The following is a 15,711-nucleotide window of genomic DNA, read 5'->3' as shown; positions in this document are numbered from 1 at the left end:
CCATATCGTTGATTGTGCTCGTTAACTAGGTGCTCGTGTTCGTTCCTTTTCGTTTATTGAAAAATAAGTCATTTTAGTCAAGAGAAAAAGTGTCAAGTTATAATTTGTATAAATTTATAACTGCCGGTTATGACACGCATTTTCTGTTTTATGACATATAGAACATTACTTATGTTCTTGGAGGTTCTATGACAGCAGCTTATGACATGCAAATGTTTCTGTCATAAAGGCTCTATTTGTATATTTTCTTGACGCAAACTTTTATGTTGAATATTTATAAAATACTCCCTGATAGTTTGCAAAATAGTCACAAAGTTTCTATTTTCGAAGAATCACTAGAAATGGTGTCCACTTAGTAAGGTCCCTTTTTATAACTTTTATCTTTAGACATGAAAGCATAGATAAAGGGGTTAAGTTGGACACACTCAATAGTTGGGAGGCTCTTTTTGCACAAAGTGTCCTCTGTTCTTTCTGAAAATGAGGAATCCTACGTTCATGAGTTTATTACTAAAATATTAATTTAATAATATTTCACACGCACATACAAACATACGTATATATGCAATCATTTAAGAGTTTATGCAAGATTTGACTTGTACTCTCCCCCAAAAACATTAAAACATTGAAAAAGGTGGGGTATGAAGCTCACCTTGGGTTAGTTGAGGAGTTGTCTGGAGTTATGGAGTGAAGATCTCAAGCTTAAACTCTTGCTGAGATGAGGAACTTCCCTAGGAGGAATGCTTTCCTTTCAACTCCAGGGAGAAATTGAGAATTTCCTTTTAGCACGATCCCATGTTCTTGCTTGAAGATGAGTTTTTGAGAGAAAATGGGAAAAGTGAGAGAGAAAGTGGAGTCTAAACTCCCTTACTGTCGTAGTTTTGGAGTATAAGAAAAGGAAAGGAATCTTTGATGCATGGGGATCTGGTGGTCCATGCATGGATATTTGGTGGGTAAAGAATGGAATACCGTGATTTGCATGGGAAATGAGGAATTTCATCAAATCACAAAGTCAACTTCCTTGTCCTCTTCTTGATTTAGGATAAGGTTTTCCTAAATCCTAACTTTTTATTTTATGTAAATATAATTTAAATAATTAAATTTGGCATAAAATAAAGGTTTTAGGGGTCTTAGCTAAGAAAAACACGAGTTTGGTGGGATTCCCGACCTCAAAATACCCCAAAATGAAGAAAATGTCCGGAATAGTCCAAATTCCGGGGCTAAATAGTGAATTCCGGAGCTCTAGGGCAATTTCCGAAGTCCTTCTGAAATTTCCGGAGCATTTCTCAAAGTTCCGGAGCCTCTTAGGAAAATCCGGAGTCAATTGGGTCAATTCCGAAGCTGCTGGGTAGGTTCTGAAGGCGCTTGACAAGTTCTGAAGCAAACTGTATTTTCCGGAGTCATCAGGCGGAGTTCCGAAGTCGGATGCGATCAGGGGCGAAGCGGGTAAGTCCGGACAGAGGCATTCCGAGATGCGAAGTTGTCTGGTGCAAGGCCCTTCCGGAGCAAGCCTTAGACTTCCGGAGTCACTTCAGAGGTTCCGAAGATGCTTCATCTTGGCCCTTAGAAGGCATTCCGGACTAAGAGGTTTCGGACCAGGAGGGTTCCGGACCAAGAGGGTTCCGGCCAAGAGGGTTCCGGACCAAGAGGTTCAGGACCAAGAGGAGTCCGGACCAAGAGGGTTCCGTACCAAGAGGTTCCGGACCAAGAGGGTCCTTTTTGGGGTTTCCTCTTCCGGTTTTGAGCTGTTCTCGACTAAGGAAGGCACTTAGGGAGATTTGAGAGAGATTTGAGATACGTGGAGAGATTTGGGAGAGATTTCACGTACTTGGAGAGATTTGGGAGAGATTTCACATGCTTGGAGAGATTTGGGAGAGATTTCACATGCTTGGAGAGATTTGGGAGAGATTCACTATTCTTGGAGAGATTTGGGAGAGATTCACTATTCTTTGAGAGATTTCGCATACTTAGAGAGATTTGGGAGAGATTCACTATTCTTGGAGCGATTTGGGAGAGATTCACTATTCTTGGAGAGATTTCGCATACTTAGGGAGATTTGGGATAGATTCACTTTTTTTGGAGAGATTTCGCATACTTAGGGAGATTTGGGAGAGATTTCACATACTTGGAGAGATTTGGGAGAGATTCACTATACTTGGAGAGATTTGCATTCTAACACTTTATGGCTCCTTAGGAACTCATATTGAACACTTAGGGGTGTTATCACAAATCTCACAATAGTCCTTACTTACCTGAGGACGGAGTTTCCTAGCCAAAAGTGTTGGTTGTGACATGTTGAAGCTTTAGCTTTCATCTTCCTAACACTCATATTTGGCTTCTCTATAAATTCACTCATAAATTATTTGCCTAACCACTTATAAGTTACTATGGACCCAAACTTAAACACCATACTACAATTATGTTCACTAACTAGAGATTTTATCTGAAAAGTCTTCTCTTTAGTCATCCAAGAGGCCCAAAGTCTAAATGGACAAGAATGTGACTTTTTTTTTTTTTTTTTTTTTTGCAGCACTTAACTAACAGCCTTTAGGAGTCATTTTTTTCAAACCAAAGATCATACACATTAGCAACTGCATAGTTTCTCACCATGTTTTTAAGCTCATCAGGGTTAGAAAATCGCATACCTAACAGTGGTTTCATCTGATTCCATGGTTGTCTATCATCATGCATAGGGTATTGAGGTTCAACATATTCAGCATCTTCATCTACATTTACTGTATGTAGACAAAGTTTGTTTAAGAACCTGACACCCATGGTTTTGTTGGCTAGGAATGGATATTCAGCATCATCTTCTTTATGGTCAACAGAATAAGTGTCCGACAAGACTAAATCTTCATCCTCTTCACAGTTGTAGTCTTCATCTTCAATTTCCTCTTCCTCAATCCATTCAAAGATTGGTTCATTCTGGTGGTCCACATACACATTCATTGTGATAACCGTCAAATTTTGGTCAAACAAAGTCAACAAGTCAAACCGGTCAACTCGACTAGTGCTTGTATGTTAGGGCTTACTCTATGTTTACTAATGTACAACTCTCTATCTTAATACAAAGTATCACTTGGAGTTTTCCAATATTTAGAAAACCTAAACCCTAAGTGGGGTAAGTGATGTAATAACTTAATAAAACACTATTAAGTACCCTTCGGGGGTGTATACCATTCATAACAAGGTGTAGTGGAGTTTGCGATCCAAGCACTACGGGGCAAAACCCTAGCAAAGCCTACAAATGAAATCTCCCCCAAATCTCTCCAAATCTCTCTCAAACTCTCTCAAACCTCTTGGTAATAAAAATCACATTTTCCAACGTTTATATGAACATCCATGCCATCCCGAACCTTCCCTTGGTCGAAAACAGCTCAAAACGGAAGAAAGAAGCCAAAAAGAGGCCTGAAGGTTCGCAGGTTACTGTTCACTAGCGAACCCTCGCATGCCTTCGCATCCTCTCGAGCCATGTTCGTTTTTGGTTGGAAGTTCATTGCTAACCAGGAAATCTCGCATATGACCCTCTCACAAGCGAAACCGGACAATTTTGTACTAAACTGGGTAGGTTCGCACTTCACTACCGGCTACTTTCGCATATAAACCGGGCTAGTTCGCATACTCGAGTCCTTTCGCATTTGGTCGACCATGTTCGTTCCTAACCGAGCACTTTCGCTTTTGTTGGAGGTTCGCTTTTAGCCGGGAAGATTCGCATGCGAACCCTACTTTCGTTTCTAGTCGGACACTTTCGCATGAACAGTACTCTCGCATGAACAACACTTTCGCATGAACAGTTTTCTCGCATGAACAGCACTCTCGCAAGAACAGTACCTTCGCATTTGATCCCGGTTTTTGACCAATTTCGCATTTTGAGCCCGTTTTTGACGTTTTTGACATGGGATTTTCACCAAATTCATAGTTTTGACATTTTAAACCCTCTAAACTCATATTTTATCCACATATTAGAGATTTATTATATATAAATCTTACTATTGTTGAGGATAAGATCAAAAGGATATAAATGTACTCTTTGACATTTCCCATAAAGTTATGACAACTTTATGACAACTTCAGGTCACTATTCATACTTTATGTCACTATTCACATCTAGCTAGTCAATTCATTTTCCTTTACACAATCTTTCCCAACAAGTTACCTCTTATCAAATCCTTATAAACAAATCCAAGAGATCCTTTTTCTTCTCGTCCAAGATTTCACTTTCTCTCACCAAAAAGCAAACTTTCTCTTTGCTCTCTCACTCAAGAACACGATTTCCTTCAAGAGTATTCTTAATTTTCCTCCATTGTTGTTAAGTATCTTCTTCAAACTTCTACACAATCTTCACACCTTCATACAAATCATAAATCATTTACACAAATATCACATATTTCTTCATAGGATCTTCAAGTCTTCAAGCATCTTTCAAGTGTTCTTGACTTGAAACTCTTCATTCTCAACCTTCCACCACAAGACACCACATAAGGTGAGTTCATACCCCTACATTTTCATGTTTTCTTCACGTTTTAGGGGGGATACAAGTTATAACACCAAAAACATAATCTAAAGTTAAACATTAGCTTTCAACAGAAAAGTTGAGTTCCATTCACAGACTATTTTGAACATCTTAAACTTATTATTTTTCTAAACTGTACAAGATGCAAGTAGTTCAGGTTTATGCCTTTCTAAGGACTACTCTCATACGTTCATACGATTTTTCTACAATTTATGGCGATTTTTACAAAACTGCTTATCATTTCATAAATGATTTCGGACCAGTCTGTGAAGATGAACATTTTCACACTAGTTAGAGACCACTAAAAATCATAATAAAAATTAGGAACAAAGTAGACTCATTTAATAAATTCTTAGAGTTTACGGATTCAGATTTCGACTTCCGATGATTTTTCTTTAATTTTTCTAAGAACGGAAACAGAAAAGTTAAAACTAGAAAAATGGTTAACAATTTCATTCACACTTTGTAACATGTTGAGAAAAGTGTGTTATAATATAAATTACATGTTGATTATATTTCATGTTATTTTACTTTCATGAGAAGGTAAACATCATACACACAAGGGTTTTCATCACTACAAACATTTACGATAAACTATAATAGGTATAGTTTATGGTTCATTTGCACTACAAACTCACTACAAAAAGGTTTTCGTTCACACTACACGTAAACTCATTAAATCATTTTGTGAGCTAAGTCTTCAAGTATACATTAGTGTACCTACCAAGTCCTGTATTATAACCAGAGTCACTTGTAGGGAGAGCGTGATACTTGTGTATAGATCTATATTAGGATTGACAATCCCGCACCTAAGTTGCATGCAACAGCTAGACCAGCAGGTCTGGGGTGACAAATGTCATAACATTTCGATGCCTGAAGAACGTCGTAACAGGTCATCTAAGTCATTAGCACGGTTATAATAACTCACATAGGGAAATAACGATACATAAAGTTTACGGGGATTCTTTCATTCAAACGGTTTTATGTAAATTTAAAACTGCATATACTATCATAAGTATGGAAAATACTTGTACATTTCGGTCTTTGGGTTTTAAGACTACAACTCATTTCACAAGGAAAATATTGGATTTTTCTTGAACAAACACTACTTTTACAAAGAAATGATTTCAACCCTACGTACAAAAGCTTATGAACTCACCAACTTAATTGACACTCTTTCAAAACTACTTGTATTCTCAGGTAATCACTAAACCAGGTAACTAACAGCTTTTGAGGATGGGACGCTAAGGCGTCAAAAAAATCATTTTTTTCATCATAATGTAATTGATTTTGAAACATGTAACTCGTACTATGGTGTAACTTTTTCAATTATATTTATGATGGTTGTGTTTGCTTTGGTCACTATTATACTCGTTGTTATGATACTGTACATGAAGTCATCCCACCCCCGGACGTTTCTGCCATCCTGGTTTGGGGGTGTGAAATTCATTCTCCTCTCATTTTCATAAGCCAAATCCAAAAATTCTTTGTAATCACCGTCATTCACCAGTGTATGAATTCCCTGACTTAAAGACTCTTGTGGAAGGCAGAAGTAGATATCTTTGATTGTCGTTCTAGTGAGCTTCTAAAGAAATTCCATGAACTACTTGTACTCAAATGCACTGAAGTCAACATCTTGCATTGATGTTCTGTCATGATCAAAGTATACTAATGGGTTGGGTGCAAACGTTCCATTGTAGTGGAAATCCACTACAATGAAGTTCCGATCAGTGGGACATTGTGATGAAGCCATTATAGAGACTAATTGAAGATTGAAGGAGGTTAATGAAACTTCGTGCCCTAATCGAATTTAAGGACCAAATGAGACTTCGGTCTTAACTTTAATGAGGATGGGAAACAAAATCGGGGCCTACATGCCACCTAATTGGCCACGTAGGATAAAAAAGACACCTAGGATCGATTCAACCACTGAAACCAGCTAAAATCCGTCATAAAGGGAAAATCTTCATGAATCAACAAGTTAAAGGGTTATTAGATCACGAAAAAAAGTTTAGTGACCAAAAGCAATAGTATGTTACCCTCTCAAATGATTATCCCAACTAAAAAATATAACACATTGTTTCAAAATCATCTACTAAATATGAGTAAGTTCTTTAGCTTTTGATTTTTGTGAATTTTTTTAGGTTGCAAAACCTTTAATAGATTTAAATGTAAAATGTGAATTTCTTAAACTTTTGTGTGATAACAGTTTTACCATTCCATTATTGTTAAATCATGTTTTTCATAAACGAACTAAACACATTGAGATTGATATTCATTTTGTTATTTTTGTGATTTAAAAGGCTTTTGCAAGGATAATAAAAGACAAGAACAAGTGGCAATATTTTTACAAAACCATTAAATGGAAAACTACATAATAATCCATGTGAAAACTTAATGTTGCATGATCCGTTCCAAAGATAAGATTGAGGGAGGGTATTGCAAAATTATGAATTAATAATCTTACAATCTTATCTTTGGAATTATTGGTGTTTAGATTTTGTAGAAACTTACTGATAGTTTATGTGCAAGGTTATAAAGTGAAATGTAGCAACAAAAAAAAAGTGTAGATAGAAGAGTTATAAAGTGTGAGGACTTAAGTTCTTGAATCATGAGCGTATAAGGACCACATATGTAGATATTCTAAATATATAAACTTGAATGCAATATGAATATATAAGTGAAGAGTTGATGAACATCTCATTCATTATTCACGTAGTCTAAATTTTTTTATCATCTTTTCTACCTCGTTTATGTGAAGCGATTTAGTGTTTTATAGTTATTGTTTTGCATTGATTCTCAAATATTTCTTAATATTTTTGTTTAAATCGTTTTGTTGTGTTCATAACTAGTTGAAAATACTTAAATCTATAAAGATGTTTTTGGTTGATTTATGAAAATGAAGAACTAAAAGAGTTTCCATTTTAATCTTCTTAATATTTATTTGATCAAAGGTTGAGTTTATGATTTGGAATAACAACAAATGTTGAATTCTCCATCTCTATTATGAGTGTTGACTTTCTGAAAAAGTTAGTTCAAATTTTAAACTTGGCAACAAAATTTGAACTTTAATATAGTGTTTTGTCTTTGGCCTATTTAATGGTGTCGTTTCTATGATTTCAAATGCAACATGATCCAATTTCAAGATTTTCCTAATCATGAAAGGAAATATATCGGTGTGTAATTGTCATATAACTATATTCCAGTTTGCACATATAATTGTGGTATAAACGGTACAATTTATAAAAGCAAGTTTTTTTTTTGATTGAGTTGTTATCAAACTAAGACTTGCCAATCAAGTAAACTCGGTCTTAACGAGTGAGTAGTCCTAAACAAAGTCTTATAGGTAAAAGAGATAACATAATTCCTAAAGGTTCGTAAAAATACATATTTTTTCATTCGATAACAATTCACGTGGAAATGTGTCAGACTAAGTTTTACACGAAATGTCACAATGCATGATATAGCTATTCATTCCTAGATATTTGAAGAAATTGTTATTAAACCAACACGTTCTCATAAGAAAAACAATTGTAACATATACACATTCATTTTAAGTTGTAATATATACACATTTATTTCGATAAACATGATGTTTTTCATGAATTATTTGTATTTACAATCATTTACTGTAATGAGAGGCTATTGGTTGATGCATGAAATTCTATAAAAGGCATCCAATGAGGCGTTGGCATGTGTTGCCGTTCATTTACCCTATTAGTACACAATATATTATGAACTAAGTGTGAGACTCATGTTTACATGGGTTTATTTATAATATAAAATTCTAAACATTTTAGAAGTTTGAATTTATAAGAAAAATGAAAAAAAAATTGAATTATAAAAATTAAAGTGTTTTTTTTTTCTCTTTTAAATTTAAAGAAATGATTTGGATAAATAAATAAAAGAAATTAATAAAACTTTAATTTTGTAATTTTAAAATTAGAATGAAAGTTCATTAATGAAATTGATATGTATTCATTATTATATTTAATATTATGTGGAATTTAATAAAATTGAAAAACTATAAAATGATATGTGGAATAAAAATTAATTTAAAAATACCACAAAATTACATGTGGCAAAATGAATGAGAATGTGACATGTGTCAAAAAGATCTTTATTTATTTATTAGAGTAGATATTGAAATAATACATGATTACATACAAACTAATATATATAGTCATTCTAATCAACTTGTAGATTTATTTATTTACTTAATAACAAAATTAAGTTAGGGATATATTTCTTACACATCTACCATTTAGTCCAAAAATCTAAGAACGAATTTGTACCTCTAGTCATAACTCACAACTCACATAAAAATTTAATCTAAAACGCACTTCCACCTCAGTTATTATCAAACCAATAGGTAGATAAACATTCTCACACGTTTTGGAACAAATAGCTTTTTTTAGAACATATATAAAGGTTTTTAAAACATTGGTCCAATACATATAAACATAAAAACTATAAAATCTTTAACCAAAAGCAGACTGAAACATATTAAGTCAAGTCAAAATCTTAGACTTTGACAACAAAATCCATAATCTTTTGAAGCAAAACTATACAACTATTTCTAAAACTAAAGACTCTTGAATAAAATGCTTTAAACCCAATACATAATTCTTCCCCATTTATGTAAAGTAATATAATGTTATTAGCAATGAATTCTAGGAATTAGTGAATCATCAAAATTGTAAACTTTCTTCAACTAACAAAAAAAAAAGGGGAAATTTAAATACTTCAAAGTCTTGCAAAATTACAACTTCATAAGGAAGTTGTAAGTATGATTTATGAAAATCCATCCTCTCACTCACTTATCTTTACAAAAATCATCAAAAAAGATTGTGAAAATTCCAAATAATTATCTGCAATCTGCTCCAACCGCATCATAAACTGATTTAAACCCGTCTTTTTCTAAACACTCTGCAAGTTCAGCCTACAAAACAAATAAAAAATAGTCTTTATATAGTATAACTGAATATGAGTAAATGACCATTTTACCCTTTTGTGCAAAATCTATAGCAAAAAGGGCATACAAGAGTTCATATCTATAGTCTTAATACATTCTTCTTACGTTCTATCCGTTGCTTAAAGTCCTTTACTATTTCAAAAACACTATTTATTGTTTCTTCTTTGGACTGAATATGAGTAAATGACAATTTTACCCTTTTGTGCAATTTCTATAGCAAAAAGGGTATACAAGAGCTCATATCTATAGTCTTAATACATTCTTCTTACATTCTATCTGTTGCTAAAAGTCCTCTACTATTTCAAAAACACGAATTATTGTTTCTTCTTTGGACTGAATATGAGTAAATGACCATTTTACCCTTTAGTGACAAAATCTATATACCTTTATCTGGGGTATAAGAGCGGGCCCACCATAAGCAAAAGCTGTATAAAGCTGAACAAGAGTAGCTCCTGCTCTTATTTTCTTGTAAGCATCTTCTCCACTAAAAAAATATGGTAAAGTGATTTATTTAATAAAATTTAGAATTATAATTAATGAAATATATATATATATATATATATATATATATATATATATATATATATGAAAATCAGACACGAACCTGCTCACACCTCCACAGCCAATCAAAGGAATCCTTCCCTAAAAAAATAGAAGAAGAAGAAGAAATATATTCTCAAATGAGTTTTAAGAAAAGGAAAAAGAAAAAGAAAAAGAAAAAGGGATAATATTTTAGTAGTAAGTGAATTTGAAATGAACCTTTGTTAATAAATACATCTCCTTTAGAATGTCAGTTGACAAGATAAAAAGAGGCTTCCCACTTAATCCACCACTTTCCTTTGATACAGAATTGTTCTCCACTATTTCTGGCCTTGAAACAGTTGTATTTGATATAATCTACAAAGAAAAAATAAATAATTAAATAATTAAAATCCATGAATGTTGTTTGAATCCTTAAAAAAAACATATTTCTTCAATTGAATAAAAAAACATACCAAACCATCCAACCGGAGAGCAAGAGCAACCTACATTATCAAACAAAAAAAAATAAGAACCATAAGAATTTGTGTAAAACGGACTAAATGACCGTTTTACCCTTACATTCTGAAAAACTAATTTCACAATATTCATCAGCTTTATTGTGAGAGGAATTGGGAGGAAAAAGACGAGGTGAAAAAAGGTAAATCTTTTCTAGACTCTTTTATAGACTGAATAAAACCCGTATGAATTAGACTAAATGACCATTTTACCCTTGCATTCCAAAAAACTAATTTCACAATACTTATCAATTTTAACATGAGAGGAATTGTAAGGATAAACAAGAGGGGCAAAAAGGTAATCTTTTCTAGATTCTTTTGTAGACTGAATAAAACCCGTATGAATTAGACTAAATGACCATTTTACCCTTGCATTCCAAAAAACTAATTTCACAATATTCATCAACTTTAACAATGAGAGGAATTGGGAGGAAAATAGAAGAGGGGCAAAAAGGTAAAGTTTTCTAGATTCTTTTATAGACTGAATAAAACCCGTATGAGTTAGACTAAATGACCATTTTACCCTTGCATTCCAAAAAACTAATTTCATAATATTCATTAATTTTAACATGAGAGGAATTGTGAGGATAAACAAGCGGGGCAAAAAGGTAAATCTTTTCTAGATTCTTTTATAGACTGAATAAAACCCGTATGAATTAGACTAAATGACCATTTTACCCTTGCATTCCAAAAAACTAATTTCACAATATTCATCAATTTTAACACGAGAGGAATTGGAAAGAAAAAAGAAGAGGGGCAAAAAGGTAAAGGGATAGTGTCTGTTTCTTTAATAGCTAAATAAAAACCATATGAAATTAGACTAAATGACCATTTTACCCTCACATTCCAAAATACTAATTTCACAATATTCATCAACTTTAACGTGAGAGGAATTGAGATGAAAGGGGGCAAAAAGGTAAAGGGATAGTGTCTGAATACAACTTTATATTAATACACAAATTTAAGAAAAGTCTTTCCCCATTAAGTCCTAACTTTTTACAAAGTTGTCCTCAATTTTTTTTTTTTCATTTTCTCAAATATTGTGATGCAAAATATATACATACCTGTGCAATATCTTCAAGGTCTTGTTTTGATAAATCAGGAGCAATTTTTACCAATAATGGAGGTGGGCCCTCTTCAGCCCACTGCATTTCATCGCGGGCTGCTTGAATCTTTAATAATAACAAACATGTGACGATTATACCCTTTATCTCTCAATTAACAAAAAATAAATTAAATTAGAAATTAGAAGCAGAATTTTGTACCTTCTTGATAAGGTCCTTTAACTGTTTTCTTCCTTGAAGTTGTCGGAGTCCAGGGGTATTTGGGGAAGAAATATTGATTACCTGTAACATGATTAAATATAATATGCAATAAATCAAAAAAGAATTATAAGAGTAAATTCTCAAAATAATCATTTAATCAAGATCCAACTTGAACTTTCACCATTTTATTGGCCATTTAACTATTCTCTATAGTGATTAAACCATTATACCTTTTTTGACCTTCCAAAAAAAATTAAAATAAAAAATAAAAAAATTTCCCAGATACCCGATTTTGAAAAAGGGTAAAATATGGAAAAACACAATGTATTTTCATAACTTTATCGATTTAGCCACTAAACTATTAATTTTTATAATCATTATATAATAATTTAGTGACTAAATTGATAAAATTAATAGTTCAATGGTTAAATTTAAAAAATAGTGTTTTTTCAAAAAAAAAAAAACATATAATGGTTTAAATGTTTAATCACTACATAAAATAATTAAATGGTTAAATGAATAAAAGACTAAATTACCAATTTCATCACTATGCTCTCACAAAAGTTATGGATTCAGTCCAGATGTTTCATTTTTTTGCATAAATGGTCCCCAAAACATAGTTTCATTGCACCATTTGTCCCTGGATCTTTAACTCAAAAGAGTAGCCATTAACAATTAAGTTTATGCTAAATGACTATTTTGCCCTCATTTTCTCTTCTTCATCTTGACTAAATCCACAACTTCTATATATTTGCATTAGCATATCTAATCTTAGAAACTCCACCAAAATCACATTTTTCAAGTAGGATTATAGGAAGTATGAGATTTATGCTAAATGACTATTTTGCCCTCACTTCCTCTTCTTCATCTTGACTAAATCTACAACTTTTATATATTTGCATTAACAAAGCTAATCTTAGAAACTCCACCAATATCACATTTTTCAAGTAGGATTATAGAAAGTAATATCATAAGTGAAAATATGAATGTGAAGAACAAATCAACAAATAAAAGATGAAAATAGAATAGGGAAGATACCAAATAATCAGCATACTGAGACAACGTATGTACACCTTGTACATAATCTGCAGCAGCATCTTCACTACTTTTATTTTTTCCAATATTAACCCCGAGAATTCCGGGACCCGCTTTCCCTCCAGTTTTGACTTCATCATTTGAAGAAGCTGAAGTGCTTGATGTTTCATCTAGTTTTCTCTTACCATGTTGAGCTCCTAACCTTTTTGCAACAGCAACTATTCCTTCACTATTAAATCCACATCTGTTGATTATGGCCCTGTCCATAAAGTCAAAACACGTTGGCTCAAGAAGGGTAAAATGGTCATTTTGTACAAATCAGAAATAAGTTTGAATAATTCTCATGAGGGAGATCTCTGTTTTGTTTTACAGTTTCTAATTGTTACAATTCTCAAAGAAATGGTCGTTTTTTACTCAAAAAGGGTAAAATGGTCATTTTGTACAAATCAGAAACAAGTTTGAAAATTCTCATGAGGGCAATCTCTGTTTTGTTTTACAATTTCTATTTGTTACAATTCTCAAAGAAGCGGTCGTTTTTTTACTCGAGAAGGGTAAAATGGTCATTTACTCGTTCAGATGGTTCATTCAGTCTAGAATGAGTTTTGTATGAACAAAGACTGATTCTTTTTGGACTGAACGAACCATCTAAACAAGAAATGACCATTTTACCCTTCTGTTTAAGCACATAAACCCTCCCTCCTTTCTAATTACACATTAAGATCCTTTTGTATCAAGTCAAAAGGAAACATCCATTAGGCGTTGTTGTCTCGATAACTAATGTTTAAGAAATATTTGAGAAGATGACAACAATTTGGGAAATGAAACGAAAAAATAAACAAGGGCAAATTCGTAAAAAGTCAGGACTTAAAGTGAAAGCCTTATTTCCCTCACTTTCATGCATTAAGTCAAGAAGAAGCACCCTAATCAGGTAAGCTTATATGTGTGTTTCTGTTTGACTTAATACAGAAAGAACAACTCAATGTAGAAAGCCAAGAAAACGAGTCCTAAGTCCTAACTTTTTACAAATTACAAACTTGCCCTTGATAATAGAAAAAATTTGTTTCTCACCCTTCATTTCTCAATCTAAACATACGAGGCTTTGGATTACCCTCTTGTGGAATAGGAGTAACTGATCCAACTTCCACAAATCCAAACCCTAATCCAAGTAAACCTTCAACAGCTTCTGCATTTTTATCAAATCCTGCAGCAAGTCCTATTGGATTAGAAAACCTTCTTCCCCAAACTTCAAGCCCTAAAATTTGCTGATCTGGCCTCTTTTCTCGTGGGACCCACCCACGAGCTGCAGCAGAGACAGCTAGGCGATGAGCAACCTCTGGATCCAGCAATGCAAAGAATGGATTTACAACTTTTGTTGCTGAAAATAGCCACCCACTGCATATGAATTGAATTGTACATCAATTAGGGTTAAATGAAGAAAATAGCAATGTGCTTTTAACATCATTTATCAGTAAATCAATGGAAACAGAGTAAGGGATTTAAATACCCGAATGTTGCTTCATCAACAGTGCTAGCGTAAGCGCCCCCAGCTATAACCATGCCAATGGTAGCTCCTGTAAGTAATCTTCCCTAAAATGTAAAATTAATTACAAATTCATAAACCAATACACATGAAAATTCAAATAAATTTCAATTTATGAATATTTTTGCTATTAAACCACTGTTGATTGTTTATATTCAAGCCCGATACATTCCAAATTCAAATTTGAATATAGTCAATATACTGTGTAATTTTGTTAATTTCTTGTTGCACAAGAAATTGTTCGTACTAATTTTGAGGTGAAGAACACACTCAAAGTCAAATGTATTATTTTCAGTTTTGAATGGAGGTGATGCATACACGTTGTTTGTGTTCTAAAAGGAAGGAAAAGTCACCTTTCGTGAAGAATGAGGAATATTTGGTTTAACAGGAGCAGTGGAAGATGAAGATGAAGATGAATAATAATGTCTGGGAGCCGCCGTTGATTTGAGCTTCTGTTTCAAACATTCTTTCATGAATCTCAATGCAATTCTTGCCGTCATCTTTCCAAAAAGTCAGCCGCAATACACAATGATTGTGTTCTTCAAGCTCGCGATTTACCTTTTCGAATTTACAGAACTTCCGTCGTTAGCTACGAGTGCGACTGCGACATGATCAAACCTGTTTGCAATTAGGGAAATAACTGTTCATTTGTTTGTAGGGGGGAATTGAAGAGTTCTTACGCTAATATTTTGACGTAGAATATTGTCGGCTTATTCGCTTCGTGGAAACCCTTGTTCCTTCGAAGTAACCTTTTCGGCTAAACTTCACCTTTGCCTAGGGGGTTTATGTTATTTACAATTTTGGTCCTTCTACTTTTTGTTGTATGAAGATCTCTTTTTTTATTATAAAAAGTTCATAATTACGATTCCCGGTCACATGTTAAATATTGAGAAAATTACAAATTTAACCAAATACACTAATTACTTTGTGGAAAATAGCCAAAAAAAATCCAAATTACAAAATTAGCACTTAAAATCGCAGATGGATTAAGTCCATCTGCGATTTCGCATTTCCATCTGCGAACGTACAAGTGCCTAAAGCACATTTGTACTTTAGGCACTTGTACGTTCGCAGATGAAACAGTCCATCTGTGATTTGGTGTTTTCCATCTGTGATTTCGTAGAGTTTTAGTATAAAACGTTTTTTTTCCCTTCATTTTCACTATCTTTTTTAGAGAAACACTCTCTCCCTACGATTTCCTTAGAGTTATAATGGACGATTTCTTCAACAATCCCGAAAATATGGTAAGATCTTAAAACAGAACCATAAATAAAGTTATTTCGTAGTCAAACCCTATCTTTCATAGTCAAAATACAAAAAAAAAAAAAAAAACAAAAAAAAATCATAAA

At 33.2% G+C, this 15,711-nt stretch overlaps 1 protein-coding gene across 2 annotated transcripts; it reads right to left on the bottom strand.

Annotated features, from left to right (window-relative positions):
- Positions 1 to 9,115: 9,115 nt before the first annotated feature.
- LOC145160372 (dihydroorotate dehydrogenase (quinone), mitochondrial-like) lies at positions 9,116 to 15,138 on the bottom strand. 2 transcript variants are annotated; one of them, XM_079079542.1, is made up of 12 exons: positions 15,043 to 15,138; positions 14,716 to 14,963; positions 14,327 to 14,409; positions 13,891 to 14,214; positions 12,826 to 13,081; positions 11,788 to 11,868; positions 11,587 to 11,694; positions 10,481 to 10,510; positions 10,245 to 10,382; positions 10,090 to 10,127; positions 9,870 to 9,969; positions 9,116 to 9,452 (listed from the first exon to the last, which is right to left on the bottom strand). In XM_079079542.1, exons 2-12 carry the CDS (start codon positions 14,860 to 14,862, stop codon positions 9,378 to 9,380), a joined length of 1,380 nt encoding a protein of 459 aa, XP_078935668.1. In that variant the 5' UTR covers positions 14,863 to 14,963; positions 15,043 to 15,138; the 3' UTR covers positions 9,116 to 9,377. The 2 variants fall into 2 exon arrangements, with proteins under 2 accessions (XP_078935668.1, XP_078935659.1); XM_079079533.1 differs by having other exon boundaries at positions 14,716 to 15,100.
- Between the last annotated feature and the right edge of the window lie 573 nt (positions 15,139 to 15,711).

The sequence above is a fragment of the Lactuca virosa genome, chromosome 1 (assembly GCF_052849685.1).
Source record: "Lactuca virosa cultivar CGN04683 chromosome 1, Lactuca_virosa_CGN04683_v6, whole genome shotgun sequence".
In the NCBI taxonomy this organism is placed as follows: domain Eukaryota; kingdom Viridiplantae; phylum Streptophyta; class Magnoliopsida; order Asterales; family Asteraceae; genus Lactuca; species Lactuca virosa.
Note: the sequence above shows the minus strand (reverse complement) of the source record. Positions and strands in the feature narration are given on the sequence as shown.